Source organism: Myotis lucifugus, unplaced genomic scaffold (genome assembly GCF_000147115.1).
Source record: "Myotis lucifugus unplaced genomic scaffold, Myoluc2.0 scaffold_1186, whole genome shotgun sequence".
Lineage (NCBI taxonomy): Eukaryota > Metazoa > Chordata > Mammalia > Chiroptera > Vespertilionidae > Myotis > Myotis lucifugus.
Genome location: NW_005872234.1, coordinates 1 through 19,161, shown reverse-complemented (window position 1 = coordinate 19,161; position 19,161 = coordinate 1). Strand labels below are relative to the sequence as shown.

Genomic DNA, 19,161 nt, shown 5'->3' with positions numbered 1-19,161 from the left:
CTTTTCTAGTGCTTCCTTCCAGGTAAGTAAAAATTTAATAATGGAAATGAAATGCCTATTAAAAATAAATCATTTTGTCCCTGAAATTATTTTTTTATAGATCAAATATTGCAAGAGTCTAAACATACATCTCAATTTTAAAAAGACCTTTTGGGAAAGTAATTAAGCCATTTAAAATGTAGTTACATAAGCTTGGTTCTACTTAGAAGCTAATTGGATTTACTGGGAACACCATGCAGCTCGTACCCTTGACCTTGGCCAGGGCCGCTGTTGCTGGTGCACAGGGTTAATGCTCACTAGACCAGTCTTATTTCCATTCCTTAATACTGTGAAACTAAATCGAAGATTCAGGGTGTTTTAGTGTGCCTGTGGGAATTTTAAAATAATTTAGTTGTGTGATTTTGTTTGGGGGGTGAGAAGAGATAAAATGATAGGTTTATTATGGTTTGTATGCAATTTGAGACATAATTAGAAACTGGTTTTTGTGTTTTCAGGACTCCTACTGGCTATTTTTGTGACCACACAACATGTCAGCCATGTATTATTGGCAGAGCCTAACAAACGTGCAGTGCTTAAGAAACTGAATCATGAAAACGTGTCATTAGTAATCAGCTTAACACTTAGTCTTGTTTCAACTCAGCATTCGTATTTGTGTCTATTCCTTTATAACTTGATGATGAACTTACCTGATTTTTGCTCATACTTGATATACTGCTTGAGAGCATCAAGGTTCATTTTTAAGAATTTTGTTTAGCTTTTAAAATCAAAGCAAATTGGTGACTAGTTTTTAAAGATGGGACGTTTTCTAGAGAATTCCAATGATAGTAACCACAAGCATACAGACATGATTCCATTCAATAAGTTAGATCATGTTGAAAAGCTCTGTTGGTTTTTTTTTTTAAGGAACTTTGTAAGCAGGATTAAGAGAAGGGAATAATCTGTATCAAATGTCTTTGTAAAAGCATTATATGGGTAAATTATGTATTGAAATGACTTCACTTTCCCCGATGTCCTCCTTATATGGAAACAGTTAAAATTATTCCAAGGTTCAAGGTTGAGAAAAGAAAAGTAAGGGGGTTTGATTGGACAACGTGCCACAAGTAAATTTTATTTGGTCAGAGTTAGAAGTATCACTTAATTCAACGTGGAAATTGTTTTTATTTTAGAAGTGTATTTCTTTAAGCCTGTCCTTCATATGAGTAACAGGGGACTTTGATAAAGGAAAAGTGCCATGCCCCGCTATTGACATAAATGATAAGTGAGTTAAACTCATTTGATTAACACTCTCATACTGTTGCAAAACAAGACAGATTTGTTCATTAAATTAAAAAATTCAAACAGCATCAGTTTCTATAAAAATAATCTTAACAGGTTATTTAGTAAAATGGTGTTCACAATACCCTGCCTGGCTCCCTTGGTTGGAGCGTCGTCCCGTACACCATATGGTTGTGGGTTCAATTCCTGGTCAGAGCAGATATCTAGGTTGCAGGTTCCATGCCCTGCTGGGGCTCATAAGGGTCGCAACCAATTTCAGTGTTTCTCTCTCACATCAATGTTTCTTTCTCCCTTCCCCTCTCTCTAAAAAATAAAAACATATCCTCGGGTGAGGATTTAAAAAAACGTGTTCACAATAGTAATTTCTTTTAATTGCTGTGGTACAGATTCTTTGAGTTTAATATTTGTATATCGTGTCTTATGTGACTCAGTTCCTCCCCAAGTTAGTGTGAAGACTTAATTCAGTTATTGTTTTACCCTTCACTTGGCTGTATGCTTTTGTTCACACATAAAGTTGTTTCTTTTCACCCTAGCCGGTTTGGCTCAGTGGATAGAGTATTGGCCCGTGGACTGGAGGGTCCTGGGTTCGATTCCGGTCAAGGATACATACCTCGGTTGCAGGCTTCATCCCTGGCCCCACGTGCAGGAGGCAACCAATTGATGTATCTCTTTCACATCGATGGTTTTCTCTGTCTCTCCCTGAAAATCAATGGAAAAACGTCCTCAGGGTGAGGATTAACAGAAAAAGAAAAGAATAAAGTTGTTTCTTTTCTTGAGTCAAGGTAATGAGGAACTCAATTAAAAGTGGCATCAGTGTGATGGTGAAGGCAGGGGTGGGCCCTCATGTCACTGGGGCAGTGCCGACTTCCAAGCCTCTTATTCTGACACCTCGGTGTAGACTCGGTCCTGGTGTTTTTCGTTGGGAGAGGTAAACATTTTGAAGAATCCGGCCAGCAGTGCCATGCTCTCCAGTAGTGCAGTGCCATGTAAAGTCCATTGGCTTTGGAATGAGATGGACCTGGGCCCTAACAGTAGGTCTTGTACGTATTGGTTATTTAGACTTTGGAAGATTGTACTTAATCTCTCGGAGTGAATTTTGTCACGTGTTAGATGAGGATGATCACAATCATCCTCATGAGAAAAGCATTAATGTTCGTCTACTATGTAAAATCCTTGGTCATGTAATAGGTGTTTAATAAAAGTTAGCTAGTTATGCTGTTCAAATCTAATAAACCGGGGAGATTCTAGAAGATTAATAAGAGACCAAAAAGAAAAAAAAAATTTAAGTGATACATCAAAGAATAAAGTAATAAGTGATTGAAACAAAAATTTTAGCTAACCGGTAATTTTATATGGCAGCTATGTAGAGAGTATAGTGAAAGAAAGGATGAGAAATTAAGCATATGGCCAATTTGCTTTGTATTACATGTGACTTTATATTCCTCACCCAAATTTTCTCATTTAGTTTTTTAGGGAGTGGAAGGGATGGGGGGAGAGAGAGCAGGGATAGAGGAGAGAAAGAAACACCGATTGGTTGCTTCCCACACACACGCCTCTACTGGGGCCGAGCTTGGCGCCTGCAACTGAGGTACATGCCCTTGACCCTTCAGTCCGAAAGCCCTCACCACCAAGCCAAACCAGCCAGGGCGATGCAGCAGTATTTTATTTCTCATCTTTCTTCCAAAGAATTGAGTCACTTCTCCCACCATTGACTTTGTATGGAAGGAATAAAAGTAATTATTATATTCACAGATATTGGGTGCATGAATAATAGGATAATAAAAGGATATTGAAAATTAGTTATTGGTAGATTACAGTTGTTTTTGAGGATGACAGGGAACTAACGATATGAAAATTCAGTCATGTTTGCCTTCAGGTGCCTTGAACTTAAATTTGAATGAGAACACCTGCTAGTGAGCTTGATGCAATGAGCCATGTGATTAACGAGTCATTCTCTAAGGTCACTCACTTTCTAACTCTTAGGTCAGTGTTAGAGCCTGTCATCAACACAGACACTTTCTCTTTAAAAGAATAATCAAGAGTAAGAACCATGCCATTGCACTCATGTGGGGTATGAAGCTGAGACTCAGGCACAGACAGCATCAGGGCGATCACCACAGGGAGGGGGTGGGAGGGTCCTGGGGGTAAAAGGGGCCAAGTCCATGGTGACTGGCGATGGTTTGATTTTGGGTGGTGGGCACACAGGCAATATACAGACCATGTATCATAAGAAAGTACCCCTGAAGCGTATGTGATCCTATTAACCAGTGCCCCCCAATAAGTTAATAAAAAGTAAAAGAATAAATAATTTGGGTAGTTTTCATACAGTTTACCAATTGACAAAGGAAATGGAAAAGGCGCAGGAGACAGTGGATATGGTCTGAATCCAGCAGCTTCAGCACTTCACTTGGAAGGAGAATTTGAAGCCTCAGGTGATTGGAGAGTCTCTCCATGTCCCCAGGGGCCTTGTTTGGTTCAGTTTCTGAGATGGCCCCGGAGGAAGTTGGGTTTGGTTGTTTGAGGTGAAGCATCATCATAAAACATCTCTGCAACGTACTGCACCACAGGATCCTGTCTCTTTTCATATGCAACACTAGCGAACCTGAATTTAGAATTCCTTGGATTTCTTTCTTTGAGTTAACTCTTTTATTCTGAACTCTTTAACTATGAAACTGATGTTTTCAGAAATACTCATTGCAATAATTGGGAACACGCTCACAGGTAACACCTGTGTGATTATACATCCGTCAAACTCTAAGAGTAGTTTTTCATGTTTTAGTGACTGCTGTGGTCTTGAGAAAGCTTTTAGTTAGCAAGTGTTATTCCTAGTACTGCCTCAGAAGTAGGATTGAGTCAGTTACCCTGCACCTCATAAATGCCTTCAGTGTAGTGGTCAATAAATATTTGAATGAATTGGTTGGTGTGTCAAAACAGAACTCTTTCATCAGTCATAACTCAAGTAGAAATAGAGGCAATGAGTGAGAATGAAAAGGATTAGGAAAATTCTCTTTTCAAAGTGGAAAAGCAGAAAATATACTTTATATTTCAAGTCTTAAGGGCCATTAGGATGACAATTGCGATGAAAATAAAATATATTGGGAGCTAATCTTGGTTTGGTCATAGTTAACATCTCCAGGCCACTGTCTAGCTGAATTCATTATCTGTATTACTTGTTGCTCAGTTCTTCCATGATTTGTTCAGTTATGTTTAGCTATATTTCTTATGCAGGAGGATAGCTTATACTTATTTAGCTTATTTCACCCAGGAAGCAGCTGTTATTTTTAAAATACAATCAAAGCTTAGAGTATGCTATTCTTTTGGTGGTTTAATTTTATGTTAAATTTAAACTGTAACTCCTGCTCGTGCTTTGTCTATGCAGAGTACCCTCCGAACCCCACATCTAGAGCTCCCAGGATGCTGGTCATTAAGAAAGGCACTGCCAAGGACTTGCAGCTGTCCGGGTTCCCCGCCGGAGGGGCTCCCCCATCGCAGCCAGTGAAGAACGGGACTGGCCCCAGTGTTTATAAAGGCCTGGTCCCTAAGCCTGCTGCTCCGCCCACAAAAGTAAGCTCCACACGGTGACCATGACAAGTTTCAGTTGATGTCAGTGGAATTATTTTCGGAAAATAGTGTTAGAAAATCTACACCGAATTATTGGATTGTTTTGTTGGGAACTGACTTGTGCGTCACTAATTTTAATTCTTTAAATGGCGTGTGTTTGTCATGTGTGTGTTTTCTTGTTTTAGTAGTAAATGAAATCTGTAAAACTTGTTTTGCTAGATGCATCTATGACAGTGATGACGAACCTTTTGAGCTCGGCGTGTCAGCATTTTGAAAAACCCTAACTTAACTCTGGTGCCGTGTCACATATAGAAATTTTTTGATATTTGCAACCTTAGTAAGACAGAGACTTATATTTTTGATATTTATTTTATACTTGAGGCCTTTTGCACGAAGAGATTCGTGCAATAGGCCTTCCCTTCTCCTGGCTGCCGGCACCGGTTTTCCTCTGGCACCCGGGACCCAGGCCTTCGCTCTGGCCGGAGCCGCCTTCCGTCCTCCGTCTTCGCGGCCCTGGCCGGAGCCGCCTTCCGTCTTCCATCTTTGTGGCTCTGGCTCGCCTTCAGTCTTTGCTCTGCCGCTTGGAGCCTACATATGCAAATTAACCGCCATCTTTGTTGGCGGTTAATTTGCATATCACACTGATTAGCCAGTGGGAGGCGTAGCGAAGGTACGGTCAATTACCTTGTTTGCCTATTATTAGATAGGATATCTAAATGCCATTTAACAAAGAAAAATCAACCAAAAAAATGAGTTCATGTGTCACCTCTGACATGCGTGTCATAGGTTCGCCATCACTGATCTATGATATATTTGCTTAATAATATATAATGCTGTTTTCTTGGTGTACTGTCTTAGGTTTTTGAAACTCCCACTAGTGGTTTCTTGACAATAGGTAAAAGAAATCTCATTTTAGGTTTATAAAACTGAAAAAAATTGCAATGTTGTTAGATGTTTTTATTTGAATACCACACTTTGATTTTATTTATAGAAAAAGATGCAAGAGAATCATGTGGTAATGATTACGACCTAATACAAAAATATTTGCTTTGTGAGCCTCATGTAGTCACCTTTATTTTATATTGTTCGCTTTTTCTCTCTTCTGTGTAATCTTTATTTGTATATATATTAATGTTTGTGTGTTTTTCTTTAGCCGACACAATGGAAAAGCCAAACGAAAGAAAATAAAGTTGGGACTTCTTTCTCTCATGAGTCTACATATGGTGTTGGCAACTTCAATGCTTTTAAATCAACAGCCAAGAATTTTAGTCCATCAACAACGACAGTGAAAGAGGTATGACATTTGCAATTATTTCTGAGGAATGTAACGTTGTAATCACGAGTTTCATTAACAGAAATACCCACAAGTTCTTTTACAAAACTTTATTGAGAGATTTCTCCTCTACTTGCTGACACTTTTTGAACATTAAGTAGGAATGAGTTTTAATGAAAATTATCAAAAACCCAAAATGTAGACAAAATAATACCCATATACCCAGCAACCAGAAAGACTAATTAAGAATTAGGAAAATGACAATTTAGACATTTTTGATAAAGTTATGCTATGCATATGATATCTGAACCTTCACGGAAATCGAGGATTTGTATGATAACATCTTTAGGGGCTGATGGAAGCTTTATTAGTGCTAACACTTAGGGGACAGAGGGAGGGTGAGGGGAAAATGCACATTATTGCACTGGCGTGAGATGCCTGCTAAGCTAAGTATTTCTGTGTCATTTGACCAGGTTCTGAAACTTCAATACCAGGGAGTTTTCTGACCAGTTTAGGGTCAGAAGACACTTGTGACTCTGTCCTTAGACTTGAAATGGCTCTGGGCGCTGGGTGGGAGCACTCCTCACGCACTGGTTCTCCATCGTAGACCTTCAGAGCTTCGGTGGAAGGACCAGCGTGTCAGCTGGTTAGTTGTGGCTGAGATTCATTACAGTCTTACAGACCTTTTGCCAACAGTTAAGCGTTACGGTTTATTTCCGTGGTGAAGAATCTGATACAGAGTTCTAACATTCTGTTTTCTACTGTAACCCACTGTCAAAACAAAACACTGAAGGAAAAAGGATGTCAGTACATGATTCTTCTCCTCTTCCCCCTGCTCATCCAAATTTCCCCTGGTGAAATCCTACCCGATAAAACCCTGTGTGTGCCTGCATGTAAATACATGCAAATAGATCTTATTGGAGCTGTTATTAGACCTTGAAGCTTAGCACTGTGGGAGATAGCATAAAACCCTGCTTTTCTATGTATTGTAGAAACGCTTTAAACAATTTCAGGGTTTTTTAATTTTAATTTTAAAAAAATATATTTTATTGATTTTTTTATAGAGAGGAAGGGAGGGGGACAGAGAGTTAGAAACATCGATGAGAGAGAAACACTGATCAGCTGCCTCCTGCACAGCCCCTACTGGGGATGTGCCCGCAACCAAGGTACATGCCCTTGACCGGAATCGAACCCGGGACCCTTCAGTCCACAGGCTGACACTCTATCCACTGAGCCAAACCAGTCAGGCCTAAACAATTTCAGGGTTTTTTAAAGTTTTATAAAATAGTATTTAAACTCCTAACTTCGAGTCATAGTTCTTTGTGTTATCAGACCTTAATTGTTTCTGGAATAAGAAAATTTTTCCTTTTTTTTTTTTTTTTGAGAAAATTCTTTTGTTTACTCATCTAATGGGGTAGCTAAAACATGGGGATAGAGGAAAGTCTTTGACATAGACCTTAGCATCAATTTTGTATTGTGGATGAAGGTGAAAGAGGAAGTTGTGGTTGTTTTGAACTTTACATTGACATTAGTTCTCTGTCTACATATTTATCAATATTTCTGAATTTTTTTCTCAGTGTAATCGCTCCAATTCCTCTTCACCTGTTGACAAACTTAATCAGCAGCCTCGTCTAACCAAGCTGACAAGAATGCGCACTGATAAGAAGAGCGAGTTTCTGAAAGCGCTGAAACGGGACAGAGTGGAGGAGGAGCATGAGGATGGAAGCCATGCTGGCTCCGAGAAGGTGACTCTTGGTTTGAATAATGGGTCGTTGAAGTATCTGGGCAAATACCAATGAGGACCCTTGTATCGACTTCAATGACTTTTTTTCTAAAGTACATTTCTCTCATCTGAAGTTCCTGTGCAAAAATAAAATTGAAAAATTCCTGTTCAAATATGTCTTTTTGTTTTCCCCACGTTGCCTACTTTCATTCTTTGGGCTTTTGCCTTTGTTGAAAAATGTAAATATTAGTTAATAAGCTGTGTGTATCCATCATAGCTTAGTTTGTGTGTGTGTGTGTGTGTGTGTGTGTGTGTGTGTGTTTTAAATATTTACATATTTTAATTGATATAAGGGAGAGGGAGAGGGAGAGAGAGAAAAATCAGTGATAAGAGAATCATCATCGCTGCCTCTGGCCTACCCCTTACTGGGGATTGAGCTGCAACCAGGGCATGTGCCCTGACCAGGAATTGAACCAGCAACCTCTTGGTTTCTGGGTCGATGCTCAACCACTGAGCCTTACTGGCCAGGCCATCAGATTTTATCTTAATGAGAATGTCTTCTAAATTTAATGATTATAAGTATTACATTTATATATTATCAATGTAAGAGAACTGGGACCTATTAAAGTTTTTAACAACAGTATTCTCTAACCCATTCTTTTTTAACTCCCTGAAAATCAGGATGAAGACTCATTTAATTTGCATAACAGCAATAGTACTCACCAAGACAGAGATATAAACCGGAACTTTGATGAAAACGAAATTCCACAGGAGAACGGCAATGCCTCGGTCCTTTCCCCGCAGATCATCCGGTCCTCAGCCTTCCCACCGACGGATGTTCTTTCCAGTTCCCTTGAGGCAGAACACAGGTTAGTATTTATTTTTACTTCTCTGTATTTTTTATATTCAGGACTTTGATATTATAGAAATGCTGTGATTCATTTTTTAACAGTCTTATTGAGATATAATTTATATGCCAGACATTTCACACATTTTAAAAGTACAGTTCACTGATTTTTTTAGTCTATTCAAAGTTGTGCAGTTGTCGTCAGAATCTAGTTTTAGACAATTTCCATTGCACCCAAAGGAACCCCGAGCTCATCTGCAGTAGTTGCTCCTCCTTTTCTCTGTCGTGGGCAGCCCAGTCCACTTCCTGTATCTGTAGACCTGCCTTTTCAGCGTATTTCATATAAGTGGGATCCTAAAACCTTGTCCTTTATGTCTGGCTTCTTTCTCTCAGCATGTTTCTAGGCCCACAGACACGATAGCACCTGTCACTTCTTTGCTCCTCTTGTTGCCTCCACTACCCTGTGCGGCTCTACTGTTCATGGGCTGATGGGATTGGGCTGTTGGTACTTGCACGTTTTGTGAATCATGCTGCTGTGAGCATCCCTGTGCACAGTTCTGTATGAGCTTGTGTTTATTTCTTTTGGGTAGACGCCTAGGAGTGGAATTGCTGGGACCGTGCTTACATTTTGAGAAACTGCCAAACTCTTTCCACGCGTTCGAATGCACACTTGACATTCTCATCAGCATCATGGGAAGATGCCAGTTTCTCCAGGATCTCAGGGACACTTGAGACCGTCTATCTTTTTGATCATAGCCATTCTAAAGGATATGAAGTGATCATCTTGTGTGTGTGTGTGTGTGTACACACATATTTCAGAGAGGAAGGGGGGGGCAGAGAGAGAAACATCACTGATGAGAGAGAATCATTCAGTTCCCAGGCCAGTGCTCTGTCCACTGAGCCATACTGTCTAGGGCTCTTTTGTGTTTTTTAATGTGCATTGCATAATGACTAACAGCGTTGAGCGTTTTTTTTATGTGTACTTATTAGCCATTTGTATATCTTCATGTGAGAAATATTTGTTGAAATTCTTTATCCATTGTTAAATTGCATTATTTGTCTTATGGGTGTAAGAGTTATTTATATATTTTGGATATAAGTTTCTTATATGTACTAGTATAACTAGAGGCCCAATGCATGAAATTCGTGCAAGAGTGGGCCTTCCTTCCCCCGGCTGCCGGCTCCGGCTTCCCTTGGAGCCCCCGCTTCATCTGGAAGGACGTCAGGTCTTATTACGGTAGCATGTTACGCTTTTATTATTATAGATTTACAGATTTTTTTCTACTCTGATTTGTCTTTTCAGTTTCTAAATGGTGCATTTTTAAATATAAAAACATAATTTTCATGAAGTCACTTTCTAATTTTTTTTTTTTTTATTGCTTGTGCATGTCTTGTCTGTGTTGTGAAGTGGGGTTCTCGATTCATCCTTTCCCATGTGGATATTCATTCATTGTCCTAAGATCTGATTTATTTTTTATTGTAAACGTCCAAGAGCACTCTCTGCTTTTATCCTTATCGTCTTTTTTTTTTTTTTTTAATATATTTTATTGATTTTTTACAGAGAGGAAGGGAGAGAGATAGAGAGTTAGAAACATCGATGAGAGAGAAACATCAATCAGCTGCCTCCTGCACATCTCCTACTGGGGATGTGCCCGCAACCCAGGTACATGCCCTTGACCGGAATCGACCCGGGACCCTTCAGTCCGCAGGCCGACGCTCTATCCACTGAGCCAAACCGGTTTCGGCTATCCTTATCGTCTTAAGCATCTTCTAAACAGTGACCTCGTCAGTGATGAGTCTCAGAATTGAGGTGTGTTCAGTCTAGAGTAGACTGTGGTGGTTTCCCCTGTGGCTTATAAGTAAGAGCAGGTATTTGGCAGAAGTGGCTCACCCTTCCTATGGTCTGGGAATAAACCAACAACTCGGCATCACTGCAAGAAGGGGTTGAGGCTCTTGGCTTTACTTGTGCATTTGTTATGAATTAAGCAAACTTTCATTGAAGCTTAAATTTTATTAGATTGGTACAGAAATACACACCACCATGAAGGGAGAAATGATGGCACCAAACTCTCCGCCTCTGTTGTACTTAGGATTGATCAGATTCCTATTCATTCTACAGTTTTCATTTTTAAAGGCTTTGTTCCAGACATGTGTGTGCACTTTTTCAACACTAGATAGGATTCTTAAGTATTTTGGCCTCAATTCCTTTTTAATAACTGAAGCATTATAACTGCTAAAGCAGTGGTTCCCAAACTTATTTGGCCTACCGCCCCCTTTCCAGAAAAAATATTAGCCCCTGGAAATTAATTTTTTTTGAATGTTAATAGCAGTTACTCATTGCCCCCAAATGCACCATCACCGCCCCCCTGGATCGCTGCAGCGCCCACCGGGGGGCGGTAGCGCCCACTTTGGGAATCACTGGCAATGAAAAGATAATTTATGCACTTACATTTTCTATTTATGTAACTATAATTGCTTTGTATAAACTGAATTGTTTTTCCAGTGAAAATTCTTACATCCTCTGGGACCAGGCTCAGTGTAAGGTGATACTCGTTAAAGCCCAATTGACTTGACTTTTTTTGGTTTAATGCCAGTTCGCCTTGATTGAATTCCAGGGCAGTAGGGAACTGGGCTATACCTACTGTAGGATAACTTTTAAAAACCTATTTTTTAATTTCAACGAAACCTAAGCTCCATGAGGATAGAAACTTTGTCCATTTTGCTCAGTACTGTGTCTTGCACCTGGCACTCACTGTGTGTGTAACTTCGCTACATGAATGAGCGCACAGCAGGGCCAGGGTTTCTGCCTGCGCTGTGCACTGTGCTGAAGGGTGAGACATGGGCACGGCAAGGGTGCGGTTCTCATGGGAGAAGGGTGTGTGGGTGAGTGCGGACCTCGCTTGTTTCAGGGCTGTGGATGGAATAGCTTGACAAGAGGATGGAGTCCTTCATGGGATTAGAGATGACTTTTAACATAGATTTCTAATTGTGGGCGGACACAAGGTTATTACTATTTTTTGTTTGTTCGTTCTTTCAAAATCATTTGTTTTGAAAGCTATTCCAGAAATAGTTATCAATTACAGTCTGTGGGAATAAGGGCACAGAGGAGAAAATGGGCAGTTAGGAATCTGGACTTTTGTGACATGGAAATAATTTGTTCCATCTGCATTGTTCAGGTTCTAACAGGGAAACAGTGAACGTGGAGATCTAGGAAAAGCAGTGAGAGTGTCTGATCTACAGACTCTGGACGGGGTGGCATCGGGATGGAGGAGAGGTTAAAGGTGAAGGCAGTGCATTGGAAGGAGATGTTAGTGGTGAAAAGGAACAGAGAAATAGTAATTAGTTAGTTATGACTGTGACCTTTTGGTCCAGAGGCCATATGTAGTAACTGAGGAGGCAAAACACCAAATCTCTGTTTCCTTCTCTGCTATCACGTAGACAAGATGTTTGACTTATGTAATCTTAACTCTTTATCTGTAAAACACAGGTCTCGTGTTCAATTTTATTTAGAATCTGACACCGATATTCTATGAGGTTGTTTAAAAAGGCATACACGTCTACAGCTTAGCTAATTTGTTGCAGGCTCCAGTTGAGAGATGATAGGTTTAATTAGGAGTAACAGATACTTAAGACATAGGATGAATTTCTTACAAAGTACAGTCAGATCCGTGTAAAACATGTCCATCTGGGAAAAGAAACATTGAAGTCCCCGAGCCAGGTGCACGGCTCCGGCGGCGTGTCCGCGTTGGCCAGCTGGAGGGGGGGTGGGGTCACGCTGGTCTTTTCTCGCCCGACGCGCCTAAGATGAAGGCCTTCTCTTTAAAAACTGGAAGGAAAAGAGAAGAACCACCTTAGTCATTGTGCTCAGATCCTGGAGGGGAGCTTCTAGGACAGACAGCCCTGTTTCTGTTGTTACAGAGCCTCCTGCCCTTTCACGGTGGTTCGGTGCCGAGGAGGAGGACTGGCACGCACAAGGGGTGGTATCAGTGGGCAAATAAACTATAAAGTGCAAATCAGGGCGAGATAGCCCAGTCTTTTCTTTTTGAAGTAGCAAACCTAGTGATGAGCTAGAATAGAATGAATTGTGGTGGTGGTAGAGCAAATGGGTACGAAATGCTTTTACTTTTGGTACACGAATTTAGCAGATTGGAAGTTTCTAGACTGGAGTGCCTTTTGCAAATTTCCAGCCTCTGACCCAGAAATCAAGCAGTTCATTCTCGTCTTATTGTCTAAGGTGTTTTATTGGGCTTCAACGCATCTGTTTATTCACGTTCAGGAAGACATCCGAAGCATTAACTCAGGCCTTTTTTTAATGCACTAGTATTTTGAGGACTTTGTATAATGGTGAATGTTTTTTGCCACGTGACATAAATGGAATTATCCTACTTGGGTGCAGTTCTAAATTTATTAATTTCCTCCCTTTTTTCAGATTGTTGAAGGAGATGGGCTGGCAAGAAGACAGTGAAAACGATGAAACGTGTGCTCCCTTAACTGAGGATGAAATGAGAGAATTCCAAGTTATTAGTGAACAGGTAGGAAGACCTGAATCAGACAAGTTCACTTCCAATTGCCTTTTCTTAATCAAAACAATGGATTTTAAAAAATATTTTTGGAGGGTGTGGGGGGGGGTGTCACACAATTTTCTTCAGGAATTTATTGGGTATGGGTCATCAGTATAAATACTCGCAGAGCCATGTCTTTGTCATCAGATCAGAAGAACAGAGATATTACATTCCATTGCTCTCCAACCCAGTGGGCACAACATTTTTATCAGTTAATTATTTTGTTATCAATAGGGTTGTATCTGCCCATCCTGGTCATCACAAGATTTCACAACCAATTATCTTGGTCAGGCAATATTATACAATCCTTGAAACTACTGCCTTATGCTATTGGTGCCTGGTGAATTTCTCATCATGCCTCTCTTCAAATTCAAAGCAAAGCCTTCCAGCAGATGCACCGAGTGGTAAATGCAGCCAGTGGACTACTGCTCACCAAACAGCAATAGGCCTCGGTGTGTGGAAGGCTGCACCATTCCGGTGTGTGCAGTACACGCTGATGTTTACACAACACTGACATCACCTCATGGGGCCTTTGGAGAGCATCCTGCCACGGATGCGTGACTGAATATAGCTGTGTAGCTACCACCCCAAGTCTCTCATCGTCCCCCCTGTCTTCAGTTCTCTCCCTCTGGAAGGTGATACTGTAAACATCCAGAGTGACTCACTACATAGCTGATGTGGTCTATAAAAGGTGTGCTTAGAGATTTTGATGAAAATTACCAGTGTCAAACGTTTTTATGAAAGAAAGGGAAAAGACTGAAGTTAATAGAATGTACATTATTATTGTTGTTCGTTATTACTGTTTTTGTTATTAATTTAACTTTGTATCTTTAAAAAGTTTCTAATCTGGGACAACCCCTTCCCAAGCCCCATAGGTGACCTAATTAGCTCTAATTTCTCATTTTCAGAAATAGAAACTAAGTTTTTCGAGTTTCTTAATCTCTGTGGTTAAGCAAGGGGCGGGCTCTATTTTATTCCTTATTCTTGTGTGCCTTCCTTTTTGTGTGCCTCCTATTGAACACCGCACACCCGAATCGTCTGTACTCTTTCTGTTCCACAAAGTGTGAGCGAGGCAGACGGGGGCGCGCGCGCGCAGCCAGGTGGTCAGGGCAGTACAGCAGCCTCTGGAGCCGAGGGGCTGCTGGCTCCACACGGGTTAATCCCCTCTCGGTGGTGTGGTCGACGGTGAGCGCCGTGCGCCCAGAGCAGGGGCTCATCCCTAGGAGATCTTTGTTAGACCAGTTGGACCAGTCACTTTGCTGTATTAAACTAGTTTTCCAGAAACGATGTCGTCCTCTGTGGACTTCAGTTTTAACTTTATTGTATTCATGGTTACATTTAATTATTACTCTCTTCTTTTTAAAAAAAAATAAAAATACATTTTTATTGATTTCAGAGAGGAAGGGAGAGGGAGAGAGAGATAGAAGCATCAGTGATGAGAGAGACTCATGGATCGGCTGCTTCCTGCACGCCCCCTACTGGGGATTGAGCCTGCAACCCGGGTAGGTGCCTTGACCGAAATCGAACCCGGGACTTTTCAGTCCGCAGGCCAGTGCTCTATCCACTGAGCCAAACCAGCCAGGGCTTTCACACAGTTCTTAACTTGATAGTAACTCCGGGAGCACAGTTTATTTAATTTGGTATTTTTGGCATTTTAGTTGCAGAAGAATGGTCTGAGGAAAAATGGTATTTTGAAAAATGGCCTGATCTGTGACTTCAAGTTTGGACCCTGGAAAAGCAGCACTTTCCACCCCACGATCGAGAACGACGACACGGAGACGAGCAGCAGCGACACGTCCGACGACGACGACGTGTGAGGCCCAGCACCTCGCGGCTTCGTGTGCCGTCCCCGTGCAGCGGGTGGAGTGTCAGTGAAGAACCATAACTTATGTAGTGAACGCCCCGTTAGAGGAGTTTTTGGGGGACTTCGGTATGAAGAAAACCAAGAATGTTGTGTTGGGCTGTATTGAACATTCTTTCTTTGTACATGGATGTTGTAGAAATGAGGCCTGTGGTGGACCAGCGTGGACTCTGCATCACCACAGCATTTCTCTGACTAGCAATGTGACGATGTAACAGATGAGATGTTCTCATTTAATAATAAAAATTGTGTAATGTTTTGCAAAGCTTCTGTCTTAAAATGTCCGGGTCTTATGAAAAAAGGCAGCTTACACTGTTTGCTTGCAGAGCCTCTCTTCGTACAATGGAAATCCTCAACCCACTGTGTGCGCCCCGCCCCCAAGACAATGTAGCATGTCGGCTAAACCGGAGCAAGTGCACTCAGACGTCACTCCCAGCTCCGCTGTCGTACTGTCACCTTCTAAAGCATACGCTGCTCTGTAGCCATGTGTAGTCCGTAACTTACAGGAAAGACTCGCCACCCTTTCTTCCAAATTTTAAGACGTGGTTTTCAAGAGCTTTATTTGGGGATGTTGTCAGACCAGGATTTTCAGAGTTGATGGAAAGAGTTGTTGTGGGAAAACTTATTTTGATAAATTATTACATGAGCAGAAAAACTGATCACTGACTGGATCTGTCCCCAACGTGGAAATAAACTGGATTTTCAGAACCTTGTCGTGCTCTGTGGTGTCCCGGGTTGGTCTCCACACAGCGCCCTGCTCGTCCCGGCAGCTGCTTCGTTCAAGGCGGCGGCCGTTTTCCGAGTTTAGGGCAAGAGGTTGGGAAACAGCCTTTCTTATCAGCGGCTTCATGCGTCTAATGCCTGTGAACCACTGTGTTTTCAGCGGCACATCGATTTCAGAGTCATTTCTGTTCCCCTGCTGGCTGGGAGAGGGTGTTTGTATTTTGATTTTTTCTCTCTTGTTTGCTCACATTTCTGTGTTCGCCTCCCTCCCCTCGCTCATGCGTAAGTATATCCTCATCGTAAGGAGTGCAGTCTTACAGCAAAAACGTTCCAGGTTTCATGTCAGATTGAGCTCATCCTCAGGGTCTTCCTTTTTTGAAATTTCGTTTTCAGAAGACTTCTGTGTTTCTGCTGTTTCCACCTCAGTATCCTGCCTAGATAACCAGTCCATGTGTCTCTCCGACATCGATGTTTTCTCTCTGTCTCTCTCCCTTTCCACTCGCTCGAATACGTATATCTCCTGCCTAGACTCCTCGGTTTTACCAGAAGCCAGATTATTTGTCACGCTGAGTGGTGGTGATGAGGGTGTTAAAACAACACGGTTTCTGCCGAAACCGGTTTGGCTCAGTGGATAGAGCGTCGGCCTGCGGACTGGAGGGTCCCGGGTTCGATTCCGGTCAGGGGCGTGTACCTGGGTTGCGGGCACATCCCCAGTGGGGGATGTGCAGGAGGCAGCTGATCGATGTTTCTCTCTCATCGATGTTTCTGACTCTCTATATCTCTCCCTTTCTCTCTGTAAAAAATCAATAAAATATATTAAAAAAAAAAAAATAAAAAAAAAAATAAAACAACACGGTTTCATCCCACAGAACTTGGGAGGATGAGTTACAAAGTATTAAAGTCATTGAAGTTCTCTTTTCGGAATAGGCCCGTGTGTCTCACATGCCACCGCCAGCCCATCCCCTCGCGCAGTGCTGGCCGCGCGGAGCCCGTGGCTGCTGCGGCTCCGTCAGCCTCAGGCGGCACCGAGTGTCTGTGCTGGGCTCCCACTTTTGGGTTAGTGGGTTAATGAAACCTCCCAGACGCAAACGGTATTTGCTGACACAAAAGGGACCCGAGAACCGTGGCTTCCATTTAACATGTACCTATTGTGTTTTCTAAATGGCTTTCAGAGATTTTGTCACTTTTCGTTTCTGGCACGATGCCTTAAATTCAGGGCTTTTTGCCCTGATCCCCTCTCAGCAGTTCGCAGATGCTGAGCGTGGTGCCGGGCTGTGGCCAGGCGCTCACAGGTGCGGGTCAGCACGGGGCCCGGCCATGTCCGCCTTAAAGGCCCACGCGAGGTCCCGTTCCCGCCGGCGGGAGGGCAGGGTGGCAGAGCCACGAGTCTCAGGCCGTCTCAGGAGTGGGCGGCAGGGTCTGGGCCGGGTTCAAGAGGAGGATGGCCACAAGCACGGGAACCTGGTGTGGAAACGCTGACCTCCGGCCACGGAGGCCTGAGGGGCCATTTACTTTAAATTCAGCTTTTTTCGGCAAGTTTTTTTAAAATACCACTTTATCAAGGTATAAAGAACATAAATACACATTGAAGGCATGTAGCTTGGCAAGTGTTGGCCTGTGAAACACGGCCGTCAGGTAGTGAACGCGTCTCACCCCAAAGGTGTCTGGTGTGGCCCCCCTCCTTCCCTCTTACAATACCTCCCCTCCCCCCAGTGTTGTTTGGGGAGCATGGAATGTGTGAGCAAAACTTACAGGAATGGGTTTAAAGTAGCATTTCAAAAATTGTATTTTGTGTTTATTAATAGGATAATTTTTATTTTCAAAAATATTTCTGTTAAAGTTGAAACAAATGTAGAAGTGTTACCAGTAGTCAGGTTGGATGGCGTCAGACTTCTAGAACAGTTAGAATTCAGGGTGTTGACGGGCCTGGACCCTGACAAGTTCGGGGAGCACCTGTGACGGTGTTTGTGTTGTTGGTCTTGGGACCCGTGCTCGTCTGAACAGTGTGAAGGGCTGAGGGCATGTCCCGAACCACTTGCTTTGACCTGCTCACAGGCTTCAGAAAGGCCTTGAGCAGAATGCACTCGAGGCAGAGTTTAGACCCCTGGCCTAGAAGAGCCACACGCGTGCCAGCCGGTGGGCTCAGTGGCTAGAGCGTGGGCTCCCGGGTTTGATTCCCGGCCAGAGCACAGGCCCTTGTTGCCGGCTCGATCCCCAGTAAAGGGTGTGCAGGAGGCAGCCGGCACTCTCCCCTGTGCCTGTGGCCTCCTGCCTGGGCCCGGGTGGTAGTGGGTGGTAGTTGACGGGGAGGCCTCGGAGTGTCTGGCTCTGATGCCTGTGGCCACAGAAGCAAACCCAGCTCGGCCTGGAAGTGCCTCGAGCTTAGGAAGCAAACGCTGAGGACGTCCGGCCACAGGCAGCCTCCGGGGCCGGGCCCAGCAACGGCTCCATGTCCTGTCCCAGCTGCTGTCTACAGACCCCGGTCACTCCTGGTTCGGTGGCCACGGAAAGGGGTGCCCCCCCCGTCACTGTCAGGAGGGTCACTGCAGATCCCCAGCAGGTGTCTCCAGGTGCCTGTTGTGACCTCACTCCTGCCTCGATTCCAGAGTTCAAGTGGGAGCTGCAGATGCCGAGGCTCACGTTCTAGAGAGACAAGGGGGTCTGACGGGACTTGGTGGCTGCCTGACCCAAGGGAGAAACGGACCCGAGTGCCCGGGCTGGCAGGGAGGGTGGGCGCCCCCACCCTCCCCCAGGAGAGGCCTCGCCGTCTGTGCCAGGAGACCTGACTTCTTGAACCCTGTCTCCCGGCCAATTCTGGACCCGTTACCCGTGCTCAGCGGCTCTCACCCCTGACAGTGCAGTGGGGGCCCAGGACAGGTGGAGGATCACCTGGTCCTGGGCAGGGAGGTGGGGAGCAGCGTGGCGGTGCCTGGGCTCTGGTCTGTGTCCTCCTCCCGCCTCCTGACACAGAGCGAGCTCTGCCCCAGGCACTTGTCCTGTCCCTGAGCTCAGGGTGCCGCCCCTCCCCGGCCGCCGCCATAGCCAGGCCCCTATGGCCCTCCAGTAAGGGGTTTGTTCAACTATTTTAATGAAAGAAAGTGAACACTAGGGGGCAGCAAGCCACCGTCCAAGGGCCTGCAGACACCTGTAGGCACAGGGCGTTGCTCAGCAGGACGTGGGAGGCTCCTTCTGTTACGGGCAGCGTCTCCCAGCGTCTCCCACATGTCGCTGGGCCTGGGCCTTCCGGGAAGAGTGGGCGTCCACACCCCAGGCCCCACCCAGCCTCCTGGGCTTCCTCCACGAGACAGGTAACTGAGGAGTTGGATTCCTGCATCT

General features: G+C 43.7%; 1 protein-coding gene across 5 annotated transcripts in view; it reads left to right on the top strand.

Moving 5' to 3' along the window:
• Nucleotides 1-15,810, top strand: part of GPBP1 (GC-rich promoter binding protein 1) — a 48,812-nt gene extending 33,002 nt beyond the window's left edge. For all 5 annotated transcript variants that reach the window (XM_023748186.1, XM_006107429.3, XM_014449422.2 and 2 more), the window contains 6 exons: nt 4,655-4,839; nt 5,990-6,130; nt 7,687-7,854; nt 8,514-8,701; nt 13,109-13,211; nt 14,900-15,810. In XM_023748186.1, coding sequence (XP_023603954.1) covers nt 4,655-4,839; nt 5,990-6,130; nt 7,687-7,854; nt 8,514-8,701; nt 13,109-13,211; nt 14,900-15,058 — 944 coding nt within the window. In that variant the 3' untranslated portion in view covers nt 15,059-15,810. The remainder of the gene's footprint in view (nt 1-4,654; nt 4,840-5,989; nt 6,131-7,686; nt 7,855-8,513; nt 8,702-13,108; nt 13,212-14,899) is intronic.
• The last annotated feature ends 3,351 nt before the right edge of the window (nt 15,811-19,161 follow it).